Genomic DNA, 22469 nt, shown 5'->3' on the forward strand with positions numbered 1-22469 from the left:
CGTTAAGCTAACTGAGACTTGTTATAGCCCTTGTGTATCATTGCTCTCTTGTTGTATTTGATTGCTTCTATTGACCTCATTTGTAAGTCTCTTTGGATAAAGCAGTCTGCTAAATGACTAAATGTAAATGTAATGTAAATGATTATTAATCATGCAAATACAAAGGCAGCTACCAGGACTGATAGGATATACGCATACAGTTGTGTTCAAAATAATAGCAGTCCACTAACCAGGTCAGTCACTGTTTTTGGTAGAAATTATATTTCTACATGGAAAATATTTTACTAGAAGGTGTAGTAGAGTAAAAGAAAACCAACAGACCCAACAGTCATGACATGCATGATGATAATTCTGTGTAACTGAATCATTAACTGAAAAGGGCGTTCAAAATAATAGCAGTATGGAGTTCAGTTAGAGATGTAAATCAGTCTGTGAAAAAACTGTCAAACTAGTGGCCCTTATTTAAGGACGAAGGCAGCAAATGTTGTACTGTGTATTTCTCTCTAAAAATCTGAGTAAAATGGGTCGTACCAGACATTGTTCAGAAAAACAGCGTACTTTGATTAAAAAGTGGATTAGAGAGTAAAAAACATATAAAGAAGTGCAGAAAATTATAGGCTGCTCAGATAAATTATATCAAATGCTTTAAAATGGCAACCAAAACCAGAGAGACGTGGAAGAAAACAGAAAACTACTATTTGAATGGATCGAAGAATAGCCAAAATGGCAAAGACTCAGCCAATAATCAGCTCCAGGGTGATCAGAGAAAGTCTAAAGTTACCTGCCTATGTGAAGCCAAGCTATCAGCAAGAAGTCCCCGCAAAGTCCTATTGCTAAAAAAAAGGACACGTGCTGAAGAGGTTACAATATGACAAAGAACACACTGACTGGCCTAAAGAGAAATGGTGCAATAGTACTCTGTAGTGCAGTCATGTTGGGCTGGAAGACCTGTTCACAGGTGCCAGAAGTTGCTCGACTCCATGCAACACAGATGTGAAGCAGTTCTCAGAAACCCTGGCTACACATCTAAATATTAGTTCAGTGATTCACAAGAAATCTAAATCTTCAAGCATCTTTCAGTTTATACAGTAAATGTTTGACTTTGTAAAGTAACATGCAGACATGCTATTTTTTTGAACAGCCTAACATTCCTTTTTCTTCACTTTCTGTAAAGTAATGATAAATTTGATAAATTTTTCTTCATGCTTGCGATAAGAGTTATTATAAGGATTTTGAGCTTTACTCACTTTTTTGCTATTATTTTGAACACAACTGTACGTGCAACATGTTAGAGCGAATTCCTGTGATAAAATCATGTGTCAGATTTTTATTTTAGTTGTACCACTTGTGTAAAACTGTTCTGTAAGTACATGAATAGGGCCTTTCGCACCGCTTTAGTTCCAGAACTATATGTACAGTACTAATGTACTGGGATGATTTTGCGTGAACTGTTTCCCAGGACCATTTAAAGGGTTGCATTCGCACCGACAGTGTGTACTAGGACCCCAGACAGCAACATAGTGTTGGCCCAGATCCGGCCCACATCTGGCCCACGTGAAATCTGTGTGAAATCAGGCTTGCTGTCTGGGACGTGACGTAAGCCGGTCGGCAGCGGTAAAAGGCAGTCTGGTACTACAATCAAACCCAGTTCCTGCAGTGCGAAAATGCCAAAAAGTGGGTAATTCCACAATTAATTCTGGTACTATGAAAAGGTTCCTGCGGTGTGAAAGGCCCTCATGTCTCCTTCTGAAAAGTGTTTTTTGATACTGTTTAAAATCCATGTAGACATGAAACTGTTTACTCTTGCAGTTCTATATAATGAGCATTGTACTATTAGATGTTTGTAATGGATGCATTTTATAAAACAATATCTTTGATGTTTTTTATTTGCTATTTTAATAAAATGCAAAGTCTGAAGTGATTCAATATATAAACACACTTGGCACAAATACACAAATGTAAATCTACAACTGTATTATGTTTATCATCACACAACGCATGAGAACATGATAAACCTCCTTAATATGTGTTCAAGGATCTGCTAAAATAACTGAACAGTAAGAACAGTAACTATGATAATAAGGATATTTATATTAGCATCTGTTTTGTTTATTATAAGTGTGTGCTACAGTTTTGTAGTCTGCAGCTTCAGATGCTCTTTAGTCAGGTGGTTTCTGATTGACACTAAATGTTTTGTTATTTATCAGCTGGAAAAAGTGACTGTCGTTATCATTATGGGGTGGTGTAAACTCACTATTATTTTAACCCTCTGGTGCTGTCAAAAACAAACGATTTGAAATGAATGCTGTAGTTTAGTGTCACAATGTTTCATTATTTAATATTTTGTGTAGAAGAGGAAAGTCAACTGCGCCATCTGCTGGATACTCTAAGGCATCCAGGCCACCGTAGTTGAGCCATTCCACGAAACCTGTACGATTTGAGTCCCTCTGACCTTTTTAAGTGTGTTTAATCTATTTGGTAACCAAAATCTATTTTTAAAATCTTTTTGTATTAATTGAAATGTCTCCTTTAATAAGCTTTAAAAACATGACATACATTATATCTATATATTAGAAGTTATCTAATTTTTTTTCAGTGGACCCCACCTATTTTGTAATGTCCCTCATGGCCTTCTATGAAAGTGTACTTGGGATATGAATAATACAATTAGAAAAAAGTCCATACATTTTGCTATTCTCATAAATATCTTTCTGTAATTTTTTTCTGTTAATGTTTATTTTCTAAGTAAATTTATAATTATTCAATAAAATCATATTATTTAGTTCCGTACCTCAGTAACCCCTCAACCCCATCACACAAATCATTCTCCCCCCATAAAAATAATGAACTGATCCTTATGTGACATCATATAACTCTTCTGAACAATATTGTGAGCAGACACAGGCAAGTTACCACCTTCTTTTATAACTATACAGGTATTAATATTGTGATATTGTGATTGTCAACCTTAACGACTCAACCCCATAACATCAAATAAAGATAGAAAACAATTACTTGTGAAAATTATCTTTGTTATTTTAACAATATACAGGATTTCTTAATATCATGCATGTGCTCTCCTGTTATTCACTACATTAAGGGCAGGGGCCGTTTTAAGCAAAAAAATCACAACCCCGTCACACTCAACCCCGTTATTTATTTTATCATAACAGGGTTGTGAGATTGTGATGGGGTTGTGTTTTTGACACTTTGGTTCTGAAGTTATTCAGTAATTTAAATGAATTATTATATTTGATCAAGAATCTTATGCCACGTGCATATGAATGTAATAATGTCTATGTCAAAGCTATGTGTGTGTGTGCACGTGTGTTCTACCTAGATTTTCCTAGAACTCAGTGTTCAGTTAATTCTACAAACAATACCCCATAATATTTGAAATCTTTGCAAATTTATTGTAAAATATATATATATATATATTTTTTTAAATCACATGTAAATAAGTAATTACAGCCTTAAGTCCTTGAGTATGATGCTACAAGCTTGGCACATCTATTTTGGACGGTTTCTCCCATTTTCCTTTGCAACACCTTTCAAGCTCCACCGGGTTGGATGGGGAGTGTCGGTGCGTCGGCTTTCAGATCTCGCCAGGGTTGTTCAGTCGGGTTCAAGTCTGGGCTCTGGCTGGGCCACTCTAGGACATTCAGAGTTGACCCATAGAACAACATTAATTAGGAAAACAGTGTGTCAATAATAGCTGCTGCATTTTGGACCAGCTGGAGTTTCTTTATTAAGCGTGCAGAACAACCACCCAATAAAGCATTACAATAATCTAACCTTGAGGTCATAAACGCATGGATTAACATTTCTGCATTTGACATTGAGAGCATAGATCATAATTCAGATATATTTTTGAGATTGAAAAATGCAGTTTTACAAATGCTAGAAAAGTGGCTTTCTAAGGAAAGATTGCTATCAAATAGCACACCTAGGTTCCTAACTGATGACGAAGAATTGACAGAGCAGCCATCAAGTCTTAGACAGCGTTCTGCCATATGCACATAAACTGACAGTCATCACTGATAAACTACTACACCTCTGTTTTTTTTTTTCAGAATTTAGCAGTAAGAAATTACTTGTTATCCAGTTTTTTATATAGACTATGCATTCTGTTAGTTTTTCAAATTGGTATGTTTCGGCGGGCCGCGAATAAACATATAACTGAGTATCATCAGCAATACAGAGAAAGCTAACACTGTGTTTCCTGATGATATCTCCCAAGGGTAACATGTAAAGCATGAAGAGTAACGGCCCTAGTACTGAGCCTTGAGGTACTCCATACTGCACTTGTGATCGATATGATACCTGTTCATTCACTGCTACGAATTGATGGCGGTCATATAAGTATGATTTAAACCATGCTAATGCACTTCCTCAGTGCTAAGATCCAATAGCACTAATAGAGAGATACAACTACGATCAGATGATAAGAGCAGGTCATTTGTAACTCTAAGGAGAGCAGTCTCAGTACTATGATACGGTCTAAATCCTGACTGGAAATCCTCACAGATATCTTTTTCTCTAAAAAGGAATATAATTGTGAGAATACTACCTTTTCTAGTATCTTGGACAGAAAAGGTAGATTCGAGATCAGTCTGTAATTAACTAGTTCTTTGGGGTAAAGTTGTGGTTTTTTGATGAGAGGCTTAATAACAGCCAGTTTGAAGGTTTTGGGGACATATCCTAATGACAATGATGAATTAATAATAGTCAGAAGAGGATCTATGACTTCGGGAAGCACCTCTTTTAGGAGCTTAGATGGAATAGGGTCTAACATACATGTTGTTGGTTTAGATGATTTAATAAGTTTATACAATTCTTCCTCTCCTATAGTAGAGAATGAGTGGAACTTTTCCTCAGGGGATCTATAGTGCACTGTCTGATGCGATACTGTAGCTGACAGCTGCATGGTTACAATTTTATCTCTAATAGTATCGATCTTAGAAGTAAAGTAGTTCATAAAGCCATTACTGCTGTGATGTTGGGAAATGTCCTACACTTGTGGATGCTTTATTTTTCGTGAATTTAGCCACTGTATTGAATAAATACCTGGGGTTATGTTTGTTTTCTTCTGAAAGAGACAAAAAGTAATTAGATCTAGCAGTTTTGAATGCTTTTCTGTAGGATAGGTTACTTTCCCGCCAAGCAATACGAAATACCTCTAGTTTTGTTTTCCTCCAGCTGCGCTCCATTTTCCGGGCTGCTCTCTTTAGGGTGCAAGTGTGCTCATTATACCAAGGTGTCAGACTTGTTTTCTCGACAACGCTCTAACGTCACACACAGACACAACGCAATCTTGCTAACCTGCATTCTATTTCTACATCCTCTATTGCACCTCTTTCTTTCACTGTGGGTCTCTGGAATTGTCAGTCAGCTGTCAACAAAGCAGACTTAATTTCTGCTTTTTCTTTAAACTCCACACTCAGCACCTTGGGCTTGACTGAGAGCTGGATTTGTCCAGAAAACTCAGCAACCCCAGCTGCTCTCTCCAACAATTTCTCTTTCTTACACAACCCCCATAAGGTTGTGGGGTGGGGGCACTGGTCTGCTAACTAATAAAAATTTTAAATACTCAAACCACTCTAAACCATGCAACAAGCACTCATTTGAATCTCATGTTGTTATTGTAATAGCTCCTATAAAACTCCAGGTTGTGGTAGTTTACCGCCCTCCTAGGCAAATTCTATCCACATTCCTAGAGGAGCTGGATGGGCTGCTGTCCTCATTCCCGGAGGATGGCATTCCACTTTTAGTCTTTGGAGACTTCAACATTCAACTGGACAAGCCTTATGCTGCAGACTTCCATTCACTCCTTGCTTCATCTGATCTCAAACGACTTACCACTACAAGCATGAACAAATCAGGCAACCAACTTGACTTAATTTACACACGCAATTGTATTGCAGACAACATTCTGTTAAAACCCCTAAATATCTCTGACCATTTCTTTATTACATTTAAACTACATTTTGCTACCTGTGTACCACCTACCCCTATACCGGTTACTTTTAGACGAAACCTACGCTTTCTTTCACCCTCCCATCTTTCCTCTGTTGTATCCTCCTCTCTTCCCTCACCTACCCATTTCTCATCTCTGGATGGGAATGCAGTAACTGACACTTTATGCTCTACTTTAACCTCTTGTCTAGATGATATTTGTCCTCTCTCCACCAGGCCAGCACAGGCTGCGTCTTCTAACCCCTGGTTATCCGATGTTCTTCGTGAGCATCGGACCAAACTCAGGGCAGCAGAGAGAAAATGGTGCAAATCAAAAGATTCGTCAGACCCGGGTATGTATCAGTCTTTGCTTTCATCTTTCTCTGCTGAAGTCCATATTGCCAAATCTTCATACTTCCACAACAAGATCAACAGACACACGCAATCTCTTCAAAACATTCAATTCTCTCCTCTGTCCCCCTCCACCACCTCCCACCACTTTTATAACAGCTGATGATTTTGCAACATTCTTCACAGACAAAACCTTCTGTCCCCTCACTGATGTAGAAGTATCAAAACTTCTCCTCTCCAGCCATCCTACAACATGTCCTCTAGACCCAATCCCCTCACACTCCTCCAAGCAATCTCTCCTACACTTTTCCATATACATGGCATCACTAGGTCCCATCATACAGGCACATGGCTTCTCCTACCATTGCTATGCTGATGACACACAGCTCTATCTCTCATTTCAACCAGATGATCCAACAGTAGCTGCACAGATCTCAGGCTGCCTGGCGGACATCTCGGCATGGATGAAAAAATATCACCTACAGCTCAACCTGGTAAAGACTGAGCTTCTTGTCTTCCCTGCCACTCCAACTCTACATTATGATTTCACCATCCAGCTAGGTTCTTCTACAATTACCCAATCAACTTTGGTCAGAAACCTAGGTGTAACCTTTGTTGACCAGCTGATCTTCAAAGACCACATTGCAAAGACTGCTCGTTCTTGCAGGTTTGCATTGCACAAGATCAGAAAGATCAGGCCCTTTCTAACGGAGCATGCTGCACAACTTCTTGTCCAGGCCCTTGTCATTTCTAGGCTGGACTACTGCAATATTCTTCTGGCTGGACTTCCATCAAGCACAATCAAACCTCTACAAATGATTCAGAATGCAGTGGCATGACTGGTCTTGAACTAGCCCATGTTACACCTCTCTTTATCTCCTTGCACTGGCTACCGGTTGTGGCTCGCATCAAGTTCAAAACATTGATGCTTGCCCGCCTACTTCCACTCACTATTACGAATCTACCACCCTTCCAGAAGTCTGAGATCCGCTATTGAGCGACACCTCATGGTACCATCACAGAGAGGCTTAAAATCACTTTCCAGAACATTCTCGTTCACCATTCCTGGCTGGTGGAATGATCTTCCCACCCTTATCCAGAATGCTAAATTCCTGACAATTTTCAAGCAACAGCTGAAAACTCATCTCTTTCGAAGCTACTTGACTTCATCGTAAAAAAAAAAAAAAAAAAAAAAAAAAAAAAAAAAAAATCCTTCTCTTTATTTATTCCTTCTCTTTCTAGCATGTACTTATTTGAACAATGTCTAAAACTTGGTATTACAAGCAATTCCTGTGTCTGTTTGCCTCTTTAAGAAGAATCGGTTTATGTATCCCCTAATTGTAAGTCGCTTTGGATAAAAGCATCTGCAAAATGACTAAATGTAAATGTAATGTTTATATATAAGTTTAGGCAGATGCGCAGAAGACCCGCGGCCCTGCATGATCAATTGTTTATGTAAACATAAGCACTGTAAACCAAATATGTATACGTAGTATCGTCATATTTAACTCATAAATGTGATTGTGAAATATTTCCACCTAATTCAAATGCTAGATTGTTCATAAGTGTGGTTAATCTGTCAAATTTGCACTTAATGTATACCTTCTCATGTTTACATATGCTGTTTAGCTTTTAGAGCTTACATGCTTAAAGATGCACATTATATATGTATATTGCTTTATAGTACTACGTACAGCCTTATATCTGATGATGTAATCTGATAATTTACATTTGATAATGTTATCCTGTTTGTTCTAAATTATTTAATTTATGTAATTTTATTTCTCCTTTCCTTTGTTTAGACCACACACATGCAAATATATCCACACGACCATGCACAAGTTTGTAGACCAATGGCTATCCATACCAATGTAAACAGTAAACCTGATGGACATTAAAGTAAATTAACTAGAGTTCCTGTCTCCATGTCCTTACTGACACTCCAAGGAGATGACCAAGTATACCTAAGAACCAGCACACCTTCCCTTCATTCTGTATTTTCAGGGGATTTTATGGTACCAAACTATATTTATAGTACAGTTATGATCTATTTATTAGCTGTTAACCACTTTTTGGGCATAGACCTGAAAATGTCATTTCCACCGTCAACAGTCATAAATCTTGACTGCTGTGGAGCTTAGACTTATGTTTGGTCATGCATTGTCATGTTTCAAATCTTACTTATCTGACGATCACAAATACAGTATGGAGTACCACAAGGCTCAGTACTAGGACCGATGCTTTTCACGCTTTACATGTTACCCTCGGGAGATAACATCAGGAAAACATGGTGTTAGCTTTCAGTAGGTGCGTTTTCCATTCCATTCGCATTTAAAGGTCACATGGCGTATGTAAAAAGTCATATGATCATTCTTCAATGTACTATAACCTCCAAGAAACACTTCATATCAGCGGCTTCCACTCACGAGTCCCCCGAGGCGGTGGTGGCCGCTCACGATCCCCCCGAGGTGGCGGTGGCTGCTCACGATCCCCCCGAGGTGGCGGTGGCCGTTCACCAGGTTCCAGAGGCAGCGGTGGCTGCTCACCAGGTTCCAGAGGCGGCGGTGGCCGCTCACCAGGTTCCAGAGGCACCGGTGGCCGCTCACCAGGTTCCCGAGGTGGCGGTGGCCACTCACCAGGTTCCAGAGGCGGCGGTGGCCACTCACGATCCCCCCGAGGTGGCGGTGGCCGCTCACCAGGTTCCCAAGGCGGCGGGGTCTGCCATTGCCTGTTCCAAGGGGGCAGCTCCACACACATTGCTGTGGTGGCCGCTGGTTCTGCCCTGGGTTCCCATTCCATCGGCTCTGCCTCAGTCCCCAGGTCCCCCTACAGCACATGGACCTGGACCCCCGTCCCTCCCCCTGCTCCGCCCCCGCATGGCCGTCCCCCTGGTTAGGCGTTCTGGAACGTCTGGAATCCATTCCTTAGAGGAGGGGTCCTGTCATGAGTCCGGACCTGGTGTTTCTCCCTCTCACCACCAGAGGGCACCATTTCCAATTCTCCTGGACTCATTTACCTTTACTCCACACACCTGTTCACCCACTCAAACACACACACACCTGGTGCCCATTGTCTTGGCCTATTTATACAACATACTCCCACCACTCTGTCTGGCTGGATTAATTGTTATTTGTTAAGTGCTCATGGTTAATTGTGTTTTGGATTTCTACTGTGTCTGCTCTTGTCCCCGTGATCGGTTTCTGTTTTGTTTCTGCCTTGTTGGCTTTTTATTTATCAAAAAGTAAGTTTTCCCCTGACAGTTCGTCGTCGTAACAGACTTGAGTGGGCAAATGCTCACATTCGATGGCGTCTGGCACATCATGCTGGTTTGGTCTGGTCAGAGAAGAACTGACCCCTTGACTGAGCCTGGTTTCTCCCAAGGTTTTTCCACCATCTCTGTCACCGATGGAGTTCCTGTGGCTTGTGAACAGCCAGCTTCTTTAGCAATGAATGTTTGTGGCTTACCCTCCTTGTGAAGTGTGTAATGATTGTCTTCTGGACAACTATCAGATCAGCAGTCTTCCCCATGATTGTGTAGCCTAGTGAACCAAACTGAGAGACCATTTTGAAGGCTCAGGAAACCTTTGCAGAGGTTTTGAGATAATTAGCCGATTGGCATGTCACCATATTCTAATTTGTTGAGATAGTGAATTGGATGGGGTTTTGTTAAATATGGGTGCCAAAATTATCACAATTAAAAGAACCAAAGACATAAACTATTTCAGTCAGTGTGCACTGAATTTAATACACGAGTTTCACAATTTGAGTTGAATTACTGAAATAAATGAACTTTTCCACAACATTCTAATTTATTGAGATGCACCTGTATTTTCCTGTGACTCTGTTAAGCTGCTTTGACACAACCAGTATTGTATAAAGTGTTATACAAATAAAGTTGACTTGGTCTCTTTTTAAAGAAAACACTTCAAGATTATTGCTGAAGAGAAAAGTTTGTATGTAAAACTGAACATGAAAATCAAAGCCATAAATCTAAAGAAGTTGTGCTCCAAATTTGAAGTTGATATTACAATTTTTTTTCTTTCAGTCAGATTTTGTTTGGGCCATTAATATAAACCATAAATGACACCAGATACACACCGACAGATGTTTCCATGTTTGTAATTTAATAAAAAGACATGACAATCTGAAATTCAGTTCTTCTTTGCAGTTACTTTAAGCTCTGTATTTGTCAAGATATCATCTCTCTAAAATCTGATATACCTTTACAACAGCATTTAAGAAAACAACTTTTAAACGTGTTACTTCATATAAGTCATATTTACAGAATGTACATGATCACTCAATGAAAACACTTTTAACGGCTAACATCATGTTACGATACATCACTGTACACAGATCAGAGATCAGATGACTGTACAGGAGAGAGAGCGAGGAGATTCAGTGTCCTTCAACAGTCTGATTTCAGGAATCAATCATGGTCTGATTGGCACAGATGAGCAAAATAAACTCCAATGGAATGAAACGCTGCTGATCTCCAAACTCAGTGATCCCTAAAACATGACTGATGATGAGTGTGACTGGGTTTAACACCAGCTGCAGCCAGACGAGATCAATATCAAACCAATAAAACAACAAAAGTTAAGGCAACCAATACTTCGAAATACAGACGGATGAATCTCACTGTAAAGAACAGGTCCAGATATCATAGTTCAGCCCGAACATGACACCAGCTTCTCAGACCACTGAGATTTTTTGCATTTTGATGTGATTTTTAGCTGCAAATATTATTAATGAAATGCAAAAAAATATTCTGAAAAAAGTATATTTAAATGTCAAAATATTTATACATTATGAATTTATATTAATGTATTACAGTAATGATAATCTAAAGAGAATCACTATTGATACTGAAAAACAGAAAACAAATCAAAAGTAAATGTCCAGGAATTATGGTTTATTCTCTACACTATTTTGTGTTACAGATGGTTTTGCCAGTTTGAGTTAAACCAATGGTTTTCTAAAATAAATAAAATAGATTTAAAAATTGAAAAAAAAAAAGGGTAATTGCGACTTTTTAACCCAATTCTGACTTATTTTCTAACAACTGCAAGTTTATATCTAACAATTCTGAGTGTATATCTCACATAGTTTGACTCAAATATTTGTTTCCATCACAGGATAAAAAATAAAAAGGTAGCCTACTTGAAACTTTTATCTCACAATTGCGAGTTTATAACTCAGAATTCTATTTGGAAAGAAAAAAACAACAACTCAGAACTGGGAGATAAAGTCGCAATTACTTTTTTCTTTTATTTTTGATCATGTGGCAGAAATGAGTTTCCACAGAAGAGACCTGGTGATATCAATCATAATGCAAAAAAAAGCCAAAATGATAATAAAACAGACATCCCTTTCTTTATGCAAAATATAATTTCCTATTTTTTTCTGTTGATCTGAGTGTGAAGCATGATCTGGAGATGTTGTTGAGACTGATCCTGATAGAGGTGCAGACTGACGTCTGTCGGACAGGACCAGACTCCAGACGCCTGAGGTAAGACTGACCTCGAGCTTCCAGACAGAAAAGCTGGTCCCAGATGATCCAACACTGTTTTACACCAGAGACAGAGAGAGAGACAGAGACAGAGACAGAGACAGAGACAGAGACAGAGAGAGAGAGAGAGAGAGAGAGAGAGAGAGAGAGAGGGAGAGAGACAGAGAGTGAGAGAGAGGGAGAGAGACAGAGAGAGAGAGAGAGAGAGAGAGAGAGAGAGAGAGAGAGAGAGAGAGAGAGAGAGAGAGAGAGAAACCAGTCCGTATCCTTCAGAGCAAAACTCCACATTGACGGACGTCATCCGCGTAACAACAGTAACTTCACCACACCTGCTCCGGTTCATCGCTGCAGCGTTTCTGAGGAGTCTGATCACGTGTGTGAGAAACAGAAAGGGTCCGGGAATCACACACACGGGGGAATGTGGCGAGAGTGTGTTCAGGAACTCTTTTCCACATGAGTTCAAAGTGACCAGTCCATCAAGACCCAGCTACAGCATGAAAGCAGTCACGTGATGCTGGGACTCTGTATTCACTCTCAGTGTGCAGCCGTTCAAACACAAGTGAATATTTTAGTGGAAAAGAGAGCACATGGGCTGCTGTTAAGATACTCCTATGTGGCGTTTTGTCATTTTTGGCACTTGACGGACATATTAAAGATGTATCCGATGATTCTGTGTTCTTCACAGAAGCAGCCTGCGTGAGGTGCTGTCAGAGCGCGTCCTGTACGTGTGTGTGTTACTGCGGTTAGCAGACGGCGGCGGTGTTCCCGTCTCTGCGTCCCTGTTTCTTCAGGAGCTGGATGCGGTTGTGGCAGTAGAACTTGATGGCCCTCCAGTCGCGCTGGTTGCTGACCAGCAGAGGGCAGAGCTGCAGGCATCGCTCACAGTCCGCTTTCGCAGGAACACGCAGCTCCATGATGTTCTTCTTCAGGTGCGTCTCCACGGCGACACGCTCCGCCTCCGACCACGGCCGCTTCAGCACGCCGCGCTTCCCTGAGACACACACACACACACACACACACACACACACACACAAACACCATTAACACGGACACATTACGGAGTATAACCATAAACACGTCCATTAACAAACAATTTTGTTAACAGAAAGAAAATCAATGTTAACTGAAATAAAGTAAAACATAAAAAAAATGTTTTTTCCCCAAACTAGTTTCCAGAGCATTTTTTATTAACATGTACTATAAAAAAAACTAAAACTATATATATATATATATATATATATATATATAAACTATAATAGTATCTCAAGTAAAAAAAAAGACAAAATCAATAAAAACTAAATAAATAAAAAACTGTAATAGCTTCTCAATAATACTAAGATAACACTAGTAAACATTTTTAATCAGAATTATGTCAGCTAGTTACCAAAGCAGCATTTCTCATTTTCTATTAGTTTAATTTGATTATTATATATTAAAAAACGAAAACTGAAATATAATTAAAACACACAACAAAACAATTCACTAAAATAAAAATAAAAATAATAAAAAAAGTAAAAATTAAAACTAATTCAAATTATTAAAAAAAAAAAAAAAACACTCAATGATTCCGCAATAACACTGGGAGAACATTTCAATATTTTTAATAAAAATACCTTTTTTTACACAAGCAAATAGTTTTTTTGGAAATATGTCTTGAATCAAGTTTATTTTCTGTTATCTAGAAACTGCAAAACATCTAATAGATTTGGGGAGGTTTCCACACGCTCTTCTTGCTGTGTGCAGCCGGTGAGGATTGATTTCTGTATCATTTCTACTCAGATTGAACATAACTTCTGATTACTGAAGTGAGCTGACCTGACTTGACCTGAGCGCTGCGTCTCTTGTGTCCGGCTGACGGCGAGCTGGTGGACTGGTGAGGGCTGCTCTTCTTCCGCCGCGGCGCTCGAGTGCTCGACCCTTCCTTCTTCACAGAGTCTTGAGTCTTACTGGCCTCTCCATCAGAGTCATCAGAGAAAGAGTCGGCAGAGTTCCCCGACATCACTGACACAAACACAACACACACTTCAACACAGCTGCTGGGAAAATGAGAAATCTAAAATGAAATAGTCAGGTTTTTTTTTTTTTTTAGCAAAGGAAATTGTTGAAAACTAATTAGGCTCACGGGTAAATGATAACATTGTATATGTGTGTCAGTATAAACAAGAGGGCAGGAAAACCTTGACCAACCCACTTTTCTACCGATGCAAAGATTGCACATATTAACATGAATTTACTTCCAAATATCATAAAACAAATGTAATGTAATGCAACTGTTTTTGTTAATTGAGAACAAATAGCTGCATGTTATTAATTTATTCTTTCCTTTATGTATCCGTAATATTAGTAATCACAGAACTAGATGCATTATCACATTACTGATCAAAAATGTGGAATAATTATGATTTCTTAATGTTTCTGAAAGAAGTCTCTTCTGTTCATCAAGGCTGCATTTATTTGATTAAAAATACAGTTAAAACAGTGAAATATTATTACAGTTTAAAGCAGCTGTTCTCTATGTGAATCTCTGTTAAAGTGTAATTTATTTCTGTGATGTGCAGCTGTATTTTCAGCATCATTACTCCAGTCTTCAGTGTCACATGATCTTCAGAAATCATTCTAATATGATGATTTTTCTTTTTTTATTTATACTTTTATTCATCAAGGACGCATTAAATTGATCAAAAGTGACAGTAAAGGCATTTATAATGTGACAAAAGATCTCTATTTCAAATAAATGCTGTTCCTCTGAACTTTCTGTTCATCTGTGAATCCTGAAAAATAAAATGCATCACGGTTTCCACAAAATATTGAGCAGCACAAACTGTGTTCAACATTGATAATAATCAGAAATGTTTCTTGAGCAGCAAATCATCATATTAGAATGATTTCTGAAGATCATGTGACACTGAAGACTGGAGTAATGATGCTGAAAATACAGCTGCACATCACAGAAATAAATTACAGTTTAACACATATTCACATAGAAAACAGCTGCTTTACATTAGAATAATATTTCTCAGTTTTTCCTGTATTTTTGATCGGATAAGTGCAGTCTCGGTGAGCAGGAGTGTGTGTGTACCGTCCAGCTCGAGGCAGATGTGCTGCAGGCTCATTCCTCTGAACAGCACTCCCTCTCTCTCTCCGTACAGAACGACTCTCCCCACGCGGTTCATCAGCGCCGCGTCCTGACCAATCCGAGCGCAGCTCTGAGTCACGTGATACTCGCTCTGCAGGAAGTCCTCCAGGCGTCCCGTGGCAGCGCCCGGCGTGCGCTCGCCCTCCTCCAGCAGCAGCAGCTGGGTCAGGATGGCCACCTGACGGCGTGCGCGGGGAGCGGTGAGCGCCGCGGGGTTCTTAGCACCGCTAGAGCGCGCCAGGCTCCGCAGCAGGTCTGTCCCGCGCAGCGGCGTGGCCGGGGAGTGATACGGCCGGGAGAACACATAGGGGCTCTGGGGATCCACACCCACGTCTGCAGACGTCTTCAGGAGCAGATCCAGACACGCCTCTGAGTGCGGAGGAAGGATGAGCGGCTGGAGCCGGCCACGTTTGCCCAGGACACCCACACGCGGCAGCAGACAGAGCACGGCGCGCTCGAACGGGGACAGCGACGCCTCTAGCGAGGGAGAGGGAGAGGAGGGCGCGGCGCGGCTGCGGTAGTCCTGCACCGTGAGCTTGGCCACCTCACACTCGCGGTGCCGGTTGTAGAGGATCAGCAGAGCCAGGCTGGAGTGGCAGAGCAGACGCCAGGCTTCAGCCGCCGCCGGAGCGCGGGACAGCGACAGGAACGAGGCGTGCTGCTGCCGCCGGAGATACAGCACCAGTGTGGAGAGAGACGACAGCAGAGGAGGCATGTGAGAGCGTCCAGAGCTGCAGGGACACAACAACACAGTGAAAGTGCCTGACCTGCACAGCGTCAGCTGTTGACCCATCCAGGACACCCCGACAGATCCATCTACACTCTTACAGACATTCCTGTTTCAACCAGTGCTGGGGAAAGTAATCCATTACAATATTGTGTTACTCCATTAAAAAAGTAACTAACTGAATTACATTTTATGGAAATTAATGCATTATGTTACTTTTGTGGTCACCTGAGCTGACCTCGCTTATTTGTTTTAAACAACAAAAACCCCAAAAGTTATACTATTGGCACCTGTAAAGTGGCTTTCTCACCAAATCTCTTTCCATTTAAAACCAGAGGCAACCGCTGCATTTTAATCATGATCCAAACAAAGATGCTGCACACACGCAACATGAGCAGTTTTTAATCTAAATTAGATTGTAGAATTATGAAATTTGAAGAAAAAACAGAATGGTTTGACTTCAGAAACTATAAATAAAAATATTTGCATGAAACAGAAACAGCAGACGAGCTGAACGAGACGGAGGTGGAGCTTAAAGCGTTTCCTTGGTTACCGCTGTAAACAAAGCACTTATGAACACCGCAGCAGGTGGCGCTTAAAGCGTTTCCTTCGGTTTACCGCTGTAAACAAAGCACTTATGGACACTGCAGCAGGCGGAGCTTTAAAGCGTTTCCTCGGGTTACCGCTGTAAACAAAGCACTTATGACCTGAAGCTCCGCAGCAGATGGCGCTTAAAGCGTTTCCTCGGTTACCGCTGTAAACAAAGCACTTATGAACACTGCAGCATGATGGCTGGAGCTAAGTTCCCCTCAGACATACACGGTTACCGCTGTAAACAAAGCAGCGCTGCACTTATGAAATTTAATATGCATTATACAGAGACAAAATGAAAAACAAACAAAACATCTAAAAATACATAAAAACACCAATTTCACACAAGACATACATTTATATAAACTCCTGCCGCTAAATGAATCGTAATTTGTTTAGAATCTCATCCGATCTGAATCTTCACAAATTTGAACTGATTTTCAACCAGCTCGCAGTTAATCATTACATCCTTATGCAGCCCTATTTCTCACACTTTTTCCTCATGAAACCTGAACTCAGACAAACCCACCTCGCCATTTCCCCACTCTTCTCCTCTGCGCTTCCGTCTTCTCTCATGTCGAACTCCTCCTCCTCCTGTTTCCCGGGCGTGGGAGGTGCCTCCTCCTGCTTCTTCTGCTGCTGTTCTTTCTCTTTCTTCGGTGGCCGTCCTCTCCTGGCGGGAGGGTTGGGCGAGGCGGCAGGGCTCTTGTTAGCCGTGGGCTTCTTCGGCAATGTCGTTGAGCTCTTTTTTGAGGTACTGGAGGCAGGAGGCGGAGACAGCGAGAGCGAGAAGGAGACGCCTCCGGATTTCGGAGCTGAAGACGAAGAGTCTCGCTCTCGGGAAAACAGGGAGGTTCCCAGGGAGGACGAGGGCTGAGCGGGAGAGGTGAAGGGGTGCGAGGAGGCGGGGGGGTGCGACAGCTCCATGGCGGCTCGGACCTCGGGCTGCTGCTCGTGGTGTTTCTCCAGGTGCCTAGCGAGGGAGCGGAAGTGACGGCCGCAGTAGGGACAGTGCTGTCTGCGGGAGAGCGTGCCGCTCGCGCCGATGTTTATGTTTATATTATTGTTTATGTTCGTCGTGGGCGTGGCTAGAGGCTGCTGGAAGGGCGGTGGCAAGGAAGGGGCGGGGCATGTGAAGGACAGGGGGTGGGTCTGGGCTTTCTTCTTGACGGTTGCCGAGGTTTTCCGTTTCTTGCGGCGTCTCATCATGCGTCCCTGCAGATCCTCCAGGTCCTCTTCGTCATCGTCGTCGTCCTCTTCCTCCTCCTCGTCCTCCTCTCGGTCGGAGTCGCTGGCCTCGGAGTGAGACAGCGGAGACGAGGAGGGAGACAGAGACCAGGACGGAGTGAGGTAGTCAGAAACAGTGAGAGACAGAGGCAGTGACCCCGGCTCCTCCTCCTGCAGAGAGACACACCAGCTGTGAGACACATTCTCATCACAGAAACATGCATTCAACAGCTTTCAGGGGCAAATGTTCCTACACAAGAGAAACCTCTCACAGATTTACGCCAACATCCATTTTAGGATAGTTTGTGGTTTGCTCTTAGTGACTTAGGAGTCCTCTTCACTACTCCTAACCTATCACAGATTTAGGAGCTAGTTTTTTTTTTTTTTTAGGAGCTGTCAGCGCAGTGTGTGTTTGTGTGTGTGCTGCATGGATCACCTTCTTGATGGTGCTCTCTGGGTTGAATCCACATTCAAACCCGCGCGGGGACACCGAAGTATGAAAGCCCTGTGATTAAACAGATCAGGAATGAGTTAAAGGGTACGCAGAAGTGCAGGGAGAATACAGTATAGTGTGTTTGAGTGAGGTTCTGATCGCTCACCATGGCATTCTCTCCCCAGTCCGTCAGACTGTAGTCCACGGTGATCTCCTCGCCTTTGGCAATGTCTCGGATGGCTATGACGACGAGCCGGACCTGACTCCCACAATGCACCTCTCTAATCCTGCAGTTGGGCGCTGGGTGGAACAGCACAGGGCCGCGGACGCCGCTAGCGCCCTCTTCAGACAGCTCAGGCACACTACAGGACACACACACACACTCAGAGTCAACACGGCTCAGGACTGTGGAAGCTCATCTCCACCAATGATTAAAAAAAGTGGCTTTTTATTTCACGATTATGTCTTTTTTTCTCAAGAAGTCTTATATATCTTGCAGTTATAACTCAGAATTGCATCATACAAACTCACAATTCTTGAGACAAAAAGTCAGAATGAAAAAAGCTAAAAAAAATAAAATAAAAAAAAATCAGTTACCTGTATTTTTCTACCTGTAGTTTATTGATTTAAACTTAAAGAAAGTAAAAATTACAAGTATAACCTCAATTTAGAGAAAAAAACCCAAAACTCCAAAATATAAAAACAGAATTATGAGAAAAAGTGAAAGTGGCGAGATATAAACTAAGAGTTACAGGATATAAAAGATGCAAACTTAGAATTACAAGAAAAAACTCAGAATTACAGGACAAACTCATATTTCGGAGATGTAAACTCAGAATTATGATAGAAAAGTCAGAATTGTGAGATGCAAACTAAGAGTTATGAGGAAAAAAGTCAGAATTGAGCAGTATTTCTGAGAATCTCATAATCAGAATTATGAGGAAAAACAGTCAATATTTTGATTCTGTGGTGGAAATAAGCTTCGAGAGGTGACAGACTGACAGCACAGGCGTTTCTTGTCAGTGAAGCGGGTCTGGTACCAGAGCTGAGACGGGTCGGTGAGGAAGTACGGGCTGCCCGCTGGAGGAAGCCGGCCTTCAGATCCCTCTGCGTACTGACCGTCTCCTACACAAACACACCGAGAAATAACCTCAGAAACTGAACATTTACACTAAATATACAAATAAATCTGTGGTTTTTAGTTGAGTGTCATATTTGATCCATCAGGCTGTTTTGGCTTGTATAGTCTGATACAGTGAGAATATGGAGCTCAGTTTCATTCAGAGACTCAAACTGAGCAGAAATATGAATTTGCTGCAGATGCTGATATTTATGTTTGTAATGTAAATCAGTGAGATGTTTATTACGACATAAACCATAAACATATTAAATGATGTAAATATGAGTCTGTGCTCTATATCTGCAGTAATGTGTCTCAGTGAGATGAGATGTAAATGATCCAAACATATAATGCAGTGATTGAGAGATGAAGAAATAAAGGCTCCTCAGAAGATGTGAGATGTTCTGGAGGCTTGTGAAGATCATTCCTCCGCTGAGGAACAGTGAAAGTAAAGCTTCTCCTCAAAAGATCCAGATGATCAGATTTGAGACTCTAAAACATGATTGATGGAGAATCAAGTAAAGCTGAGCTGCTTCAGTCCAGTAAGAGTTCATCTGGAGATATTACTGCAGTTATTCTGACCTTTACTTGATCAAAATCACTCCAGATCTGACACCAGAAGCAGCAGCTGAAGCTGATTACACTGAAAGAGCTCTGACTGGATACCGATCTGAACTGTGTTTCAGTACCTGGGCTGTAACTGTGTTCAGACAGACTCTCCTCCTCGTCCTCCGTCACATACGCCGCTCTTTCACACACCTTCACCGGCGTCCCCTTCCTCTTCCTGCCACACACTCGCCTGTGCAGAACACACACACACACACACAAACACACAGTTACAGCCTTCAACATCCACACACACACACACAAACACACAGTTACAGCCTTCAACATCCTCACACACACAAACACACACTCACAGGCCTTCAACATCCTCACACACACACTCTCTCTCTCTCACACACACACACACACACACACACAGGTACAGGCCTTCAACATCCTCACACACACACACTCTCTCTCTCACACACACACACACACACACACACACACACACACACACAGTTACAGGCCTTCAACATCCTCACACACACACACTCTCTCTCTAACACACACACACACACACACACACACTCAGACAGTTACAGGCCTTCAACATCCTCACACACACGCTCTCTCTCTCTTTCACACACACACACAATGTCAAATGTTTTTACACCCTTCAACCTCACACACACACACAGTTACAGGCCTTCAACATCCTCACACACACACTCTCTCTCCTCTCACACACACACACACACACCACACACACAGTTAAAGGCCTTCAACATCCTCACACACACACTCTCTCTCACACACACACACACACACACTCACACACTTTACAGGCCTTCAACATCCTCACACACACTCTCTCTCTCACACACACACAAACACACACCACACAGTTACGGCCTTCAAACATCCTCACACACACACACAGTTACAGGCCTTCAACATCCTCACACACACACTCTCTCTCTCACACACACACACACAACACACACTCACACAGTTACAGGCCTTCAACATCCTCACACACACACTCTCTCTCTCACACACACACACACACACACACACACACAGTTACAGGCCTTCAACATCCTCACACACACACACACACACACACACACACACAGTTACAGGCCTTCAACATCCTCACACACACGCTCTCTCACACACACACACACACACACACACACAGTTACAGGCCTTCAACATCCTCACACACACGCTCTCTCCACACACAAACACACAACACACACACACACACACAGTTACAGGCCTTCAACATCCTCACACACTCTCTCTCTCACACACACACACACACACACACACACAGTTACAGGCCTTCAACATCCTCACACACACACTCTCTCTCACACACACACACACACACACACACACAGTTACAGGCCTTCAACATCCTCACACACACACTCTCTCTCACACACACACACACACACACACACAGTTACAGGCCTTCAACATCCTCACACACACACTCTCTCTCACACACACACACACACTCACAGTTACAGCCTTCAACACATCCTCACACACTCACACACACACACAGTTACAGGCCTTCAACATCCACACACTCTCTCTCTCTCTCTCACACACACACACACACACAGGCCTTCAACACAACATCCTCAGACACACACACACACACACACACTCGAGAAGATTCATACAAACACAAACCGAACGGATCACTTCACACATGACTCGGAAAACAATGTAATAAATACTTCTGCACAGTATTTAAAAACTCTGAGTCAGATATGATCATGCAGACTGTGAATGACTCATGAGTCGATTCAGTGTTCAGACTAATGACTCTGAATCAGTTCTGAATCAATTCGATTTAACCTTACCTTAGATAAGAAAAACACATGAATAGTAATAACAATAAAAAATAAATAATACGTTTGTAATAACATATAGGTTCGATTATTACTATTATATTAAAAAAGCATATGGATATTCCGTTATCGTATCGAATGCAGACACAAACGGAGTGAAATCGGTTTCCACGGCGATTATTGGACAGAATCGAGATATCGCTCCACGGTTACCATGGGGAACTGCTGTAACGTGAGCGCGCTCGGCAGCAGTGTCCGTGCACGCGCCGGCAGGTCTCGCGCACTCGCGCAGTGTTTTGCTAATCGTTCGAGTCGCCGCTGCTCTGCTTCTGACATTAACGGGTAAAAACGCGCAACGGGAAAAGAGCACAGTAAAGACGCGCGCGAGCTCGGGGCACGAGAGAGGCACCGGTCGATGTAACGGCCGCGGGGTTTTCTATCACCGCGGCGTGTGCACGAGGACAAAACAACCGGTCCGGCTAACCGTTAGCACGCACGCTAATCCGAGCATCCCCCCCGACACAAGCGGCACGAGCCGCTTCTCCCGCGAGAGTGACTGACCCGCGCGGTGGAGGCGGCTTTCCTCCATCCCCGTCGCTGTCGAGGGTCGGGGGCTCCCGGTAATCGAACGGCGACCGCACGCTCTCCGCCATTAGCACTGCTCCGGTGCGCATGCGCAGAAGCGCCGAGCTGCTCAGGCCCTGACATGGGCTCCAGCAGACGCTGTCTGTCAATTAAACCGCGAGAGAGATGTGTGTATATTCATTTTAAATCATACAATACAGTAAAATAAAATAAAAATCTACGCCTTAAACATGTATTGAAATTAATGCAATCTTAAGAAGTCCTGAGAATTTCTAAGCTCTTTTTTTCTAGAGCTATGATCTTAAATATTACATTTTTTTTTATTTCTAATTTTAAATGGGAATATAAAAATATATTATCCAGTAGAAAAAAAAAAAATATATATATATATATATATACACACACACACACACAC

General features: G+C 42.0%; 1 protein-coding gene across 1 annotated transcript; it reads right to left on the minus strand.

The window, feature by feature from the left end:
- Positions 1 to 10409: 10409 nt before the first annotated feature.
- LOC109065918 lies at positions 10410 to 22187 on the minus strand. Its single transcript, XM_042759320.1, has 9 exons — positions 22031 to 22187; positions 19742 to 19851; positions 18973 to 19057; positions 18099 to 18294; positions 17936 to 18004; positions 16802 to 17670; positions 14898 to 15685; positions 13634 to 13819; positions 10410 to 12809 (listed from the first exon to the last, which is right to left on the minus strand). Exons 1-9 carry the CDS (start codon positions 22141 to 22143, stop codon positions 12562 to 12564), a joined length of 2664 nt encoding a protein of 887 aa, XP_042615254.1. The 5' UTR covers positions 22144 to 22187; the 3' UTR covers positions 10410 to 12561.
- Positions 22188 to 22469: the final 282 nt, after the last annotated feature.

The sequence above is a fragment of the Cyprinus carpio genome, chromosome A7 (assembly GCF_018340385.1).
Source record: "Cyprinus carpio isolate SPL01 chromosome A7, ASM1834038v1, whole genome shotgun sequence".
NCBI classification, from domain to species: domain Eukaryota; kingdom Metazoa; phylum Chordata; class Actinopteri; order Cypriniformes; family Cyprinidae; genus Cyprinus; species Cyprinus carpio.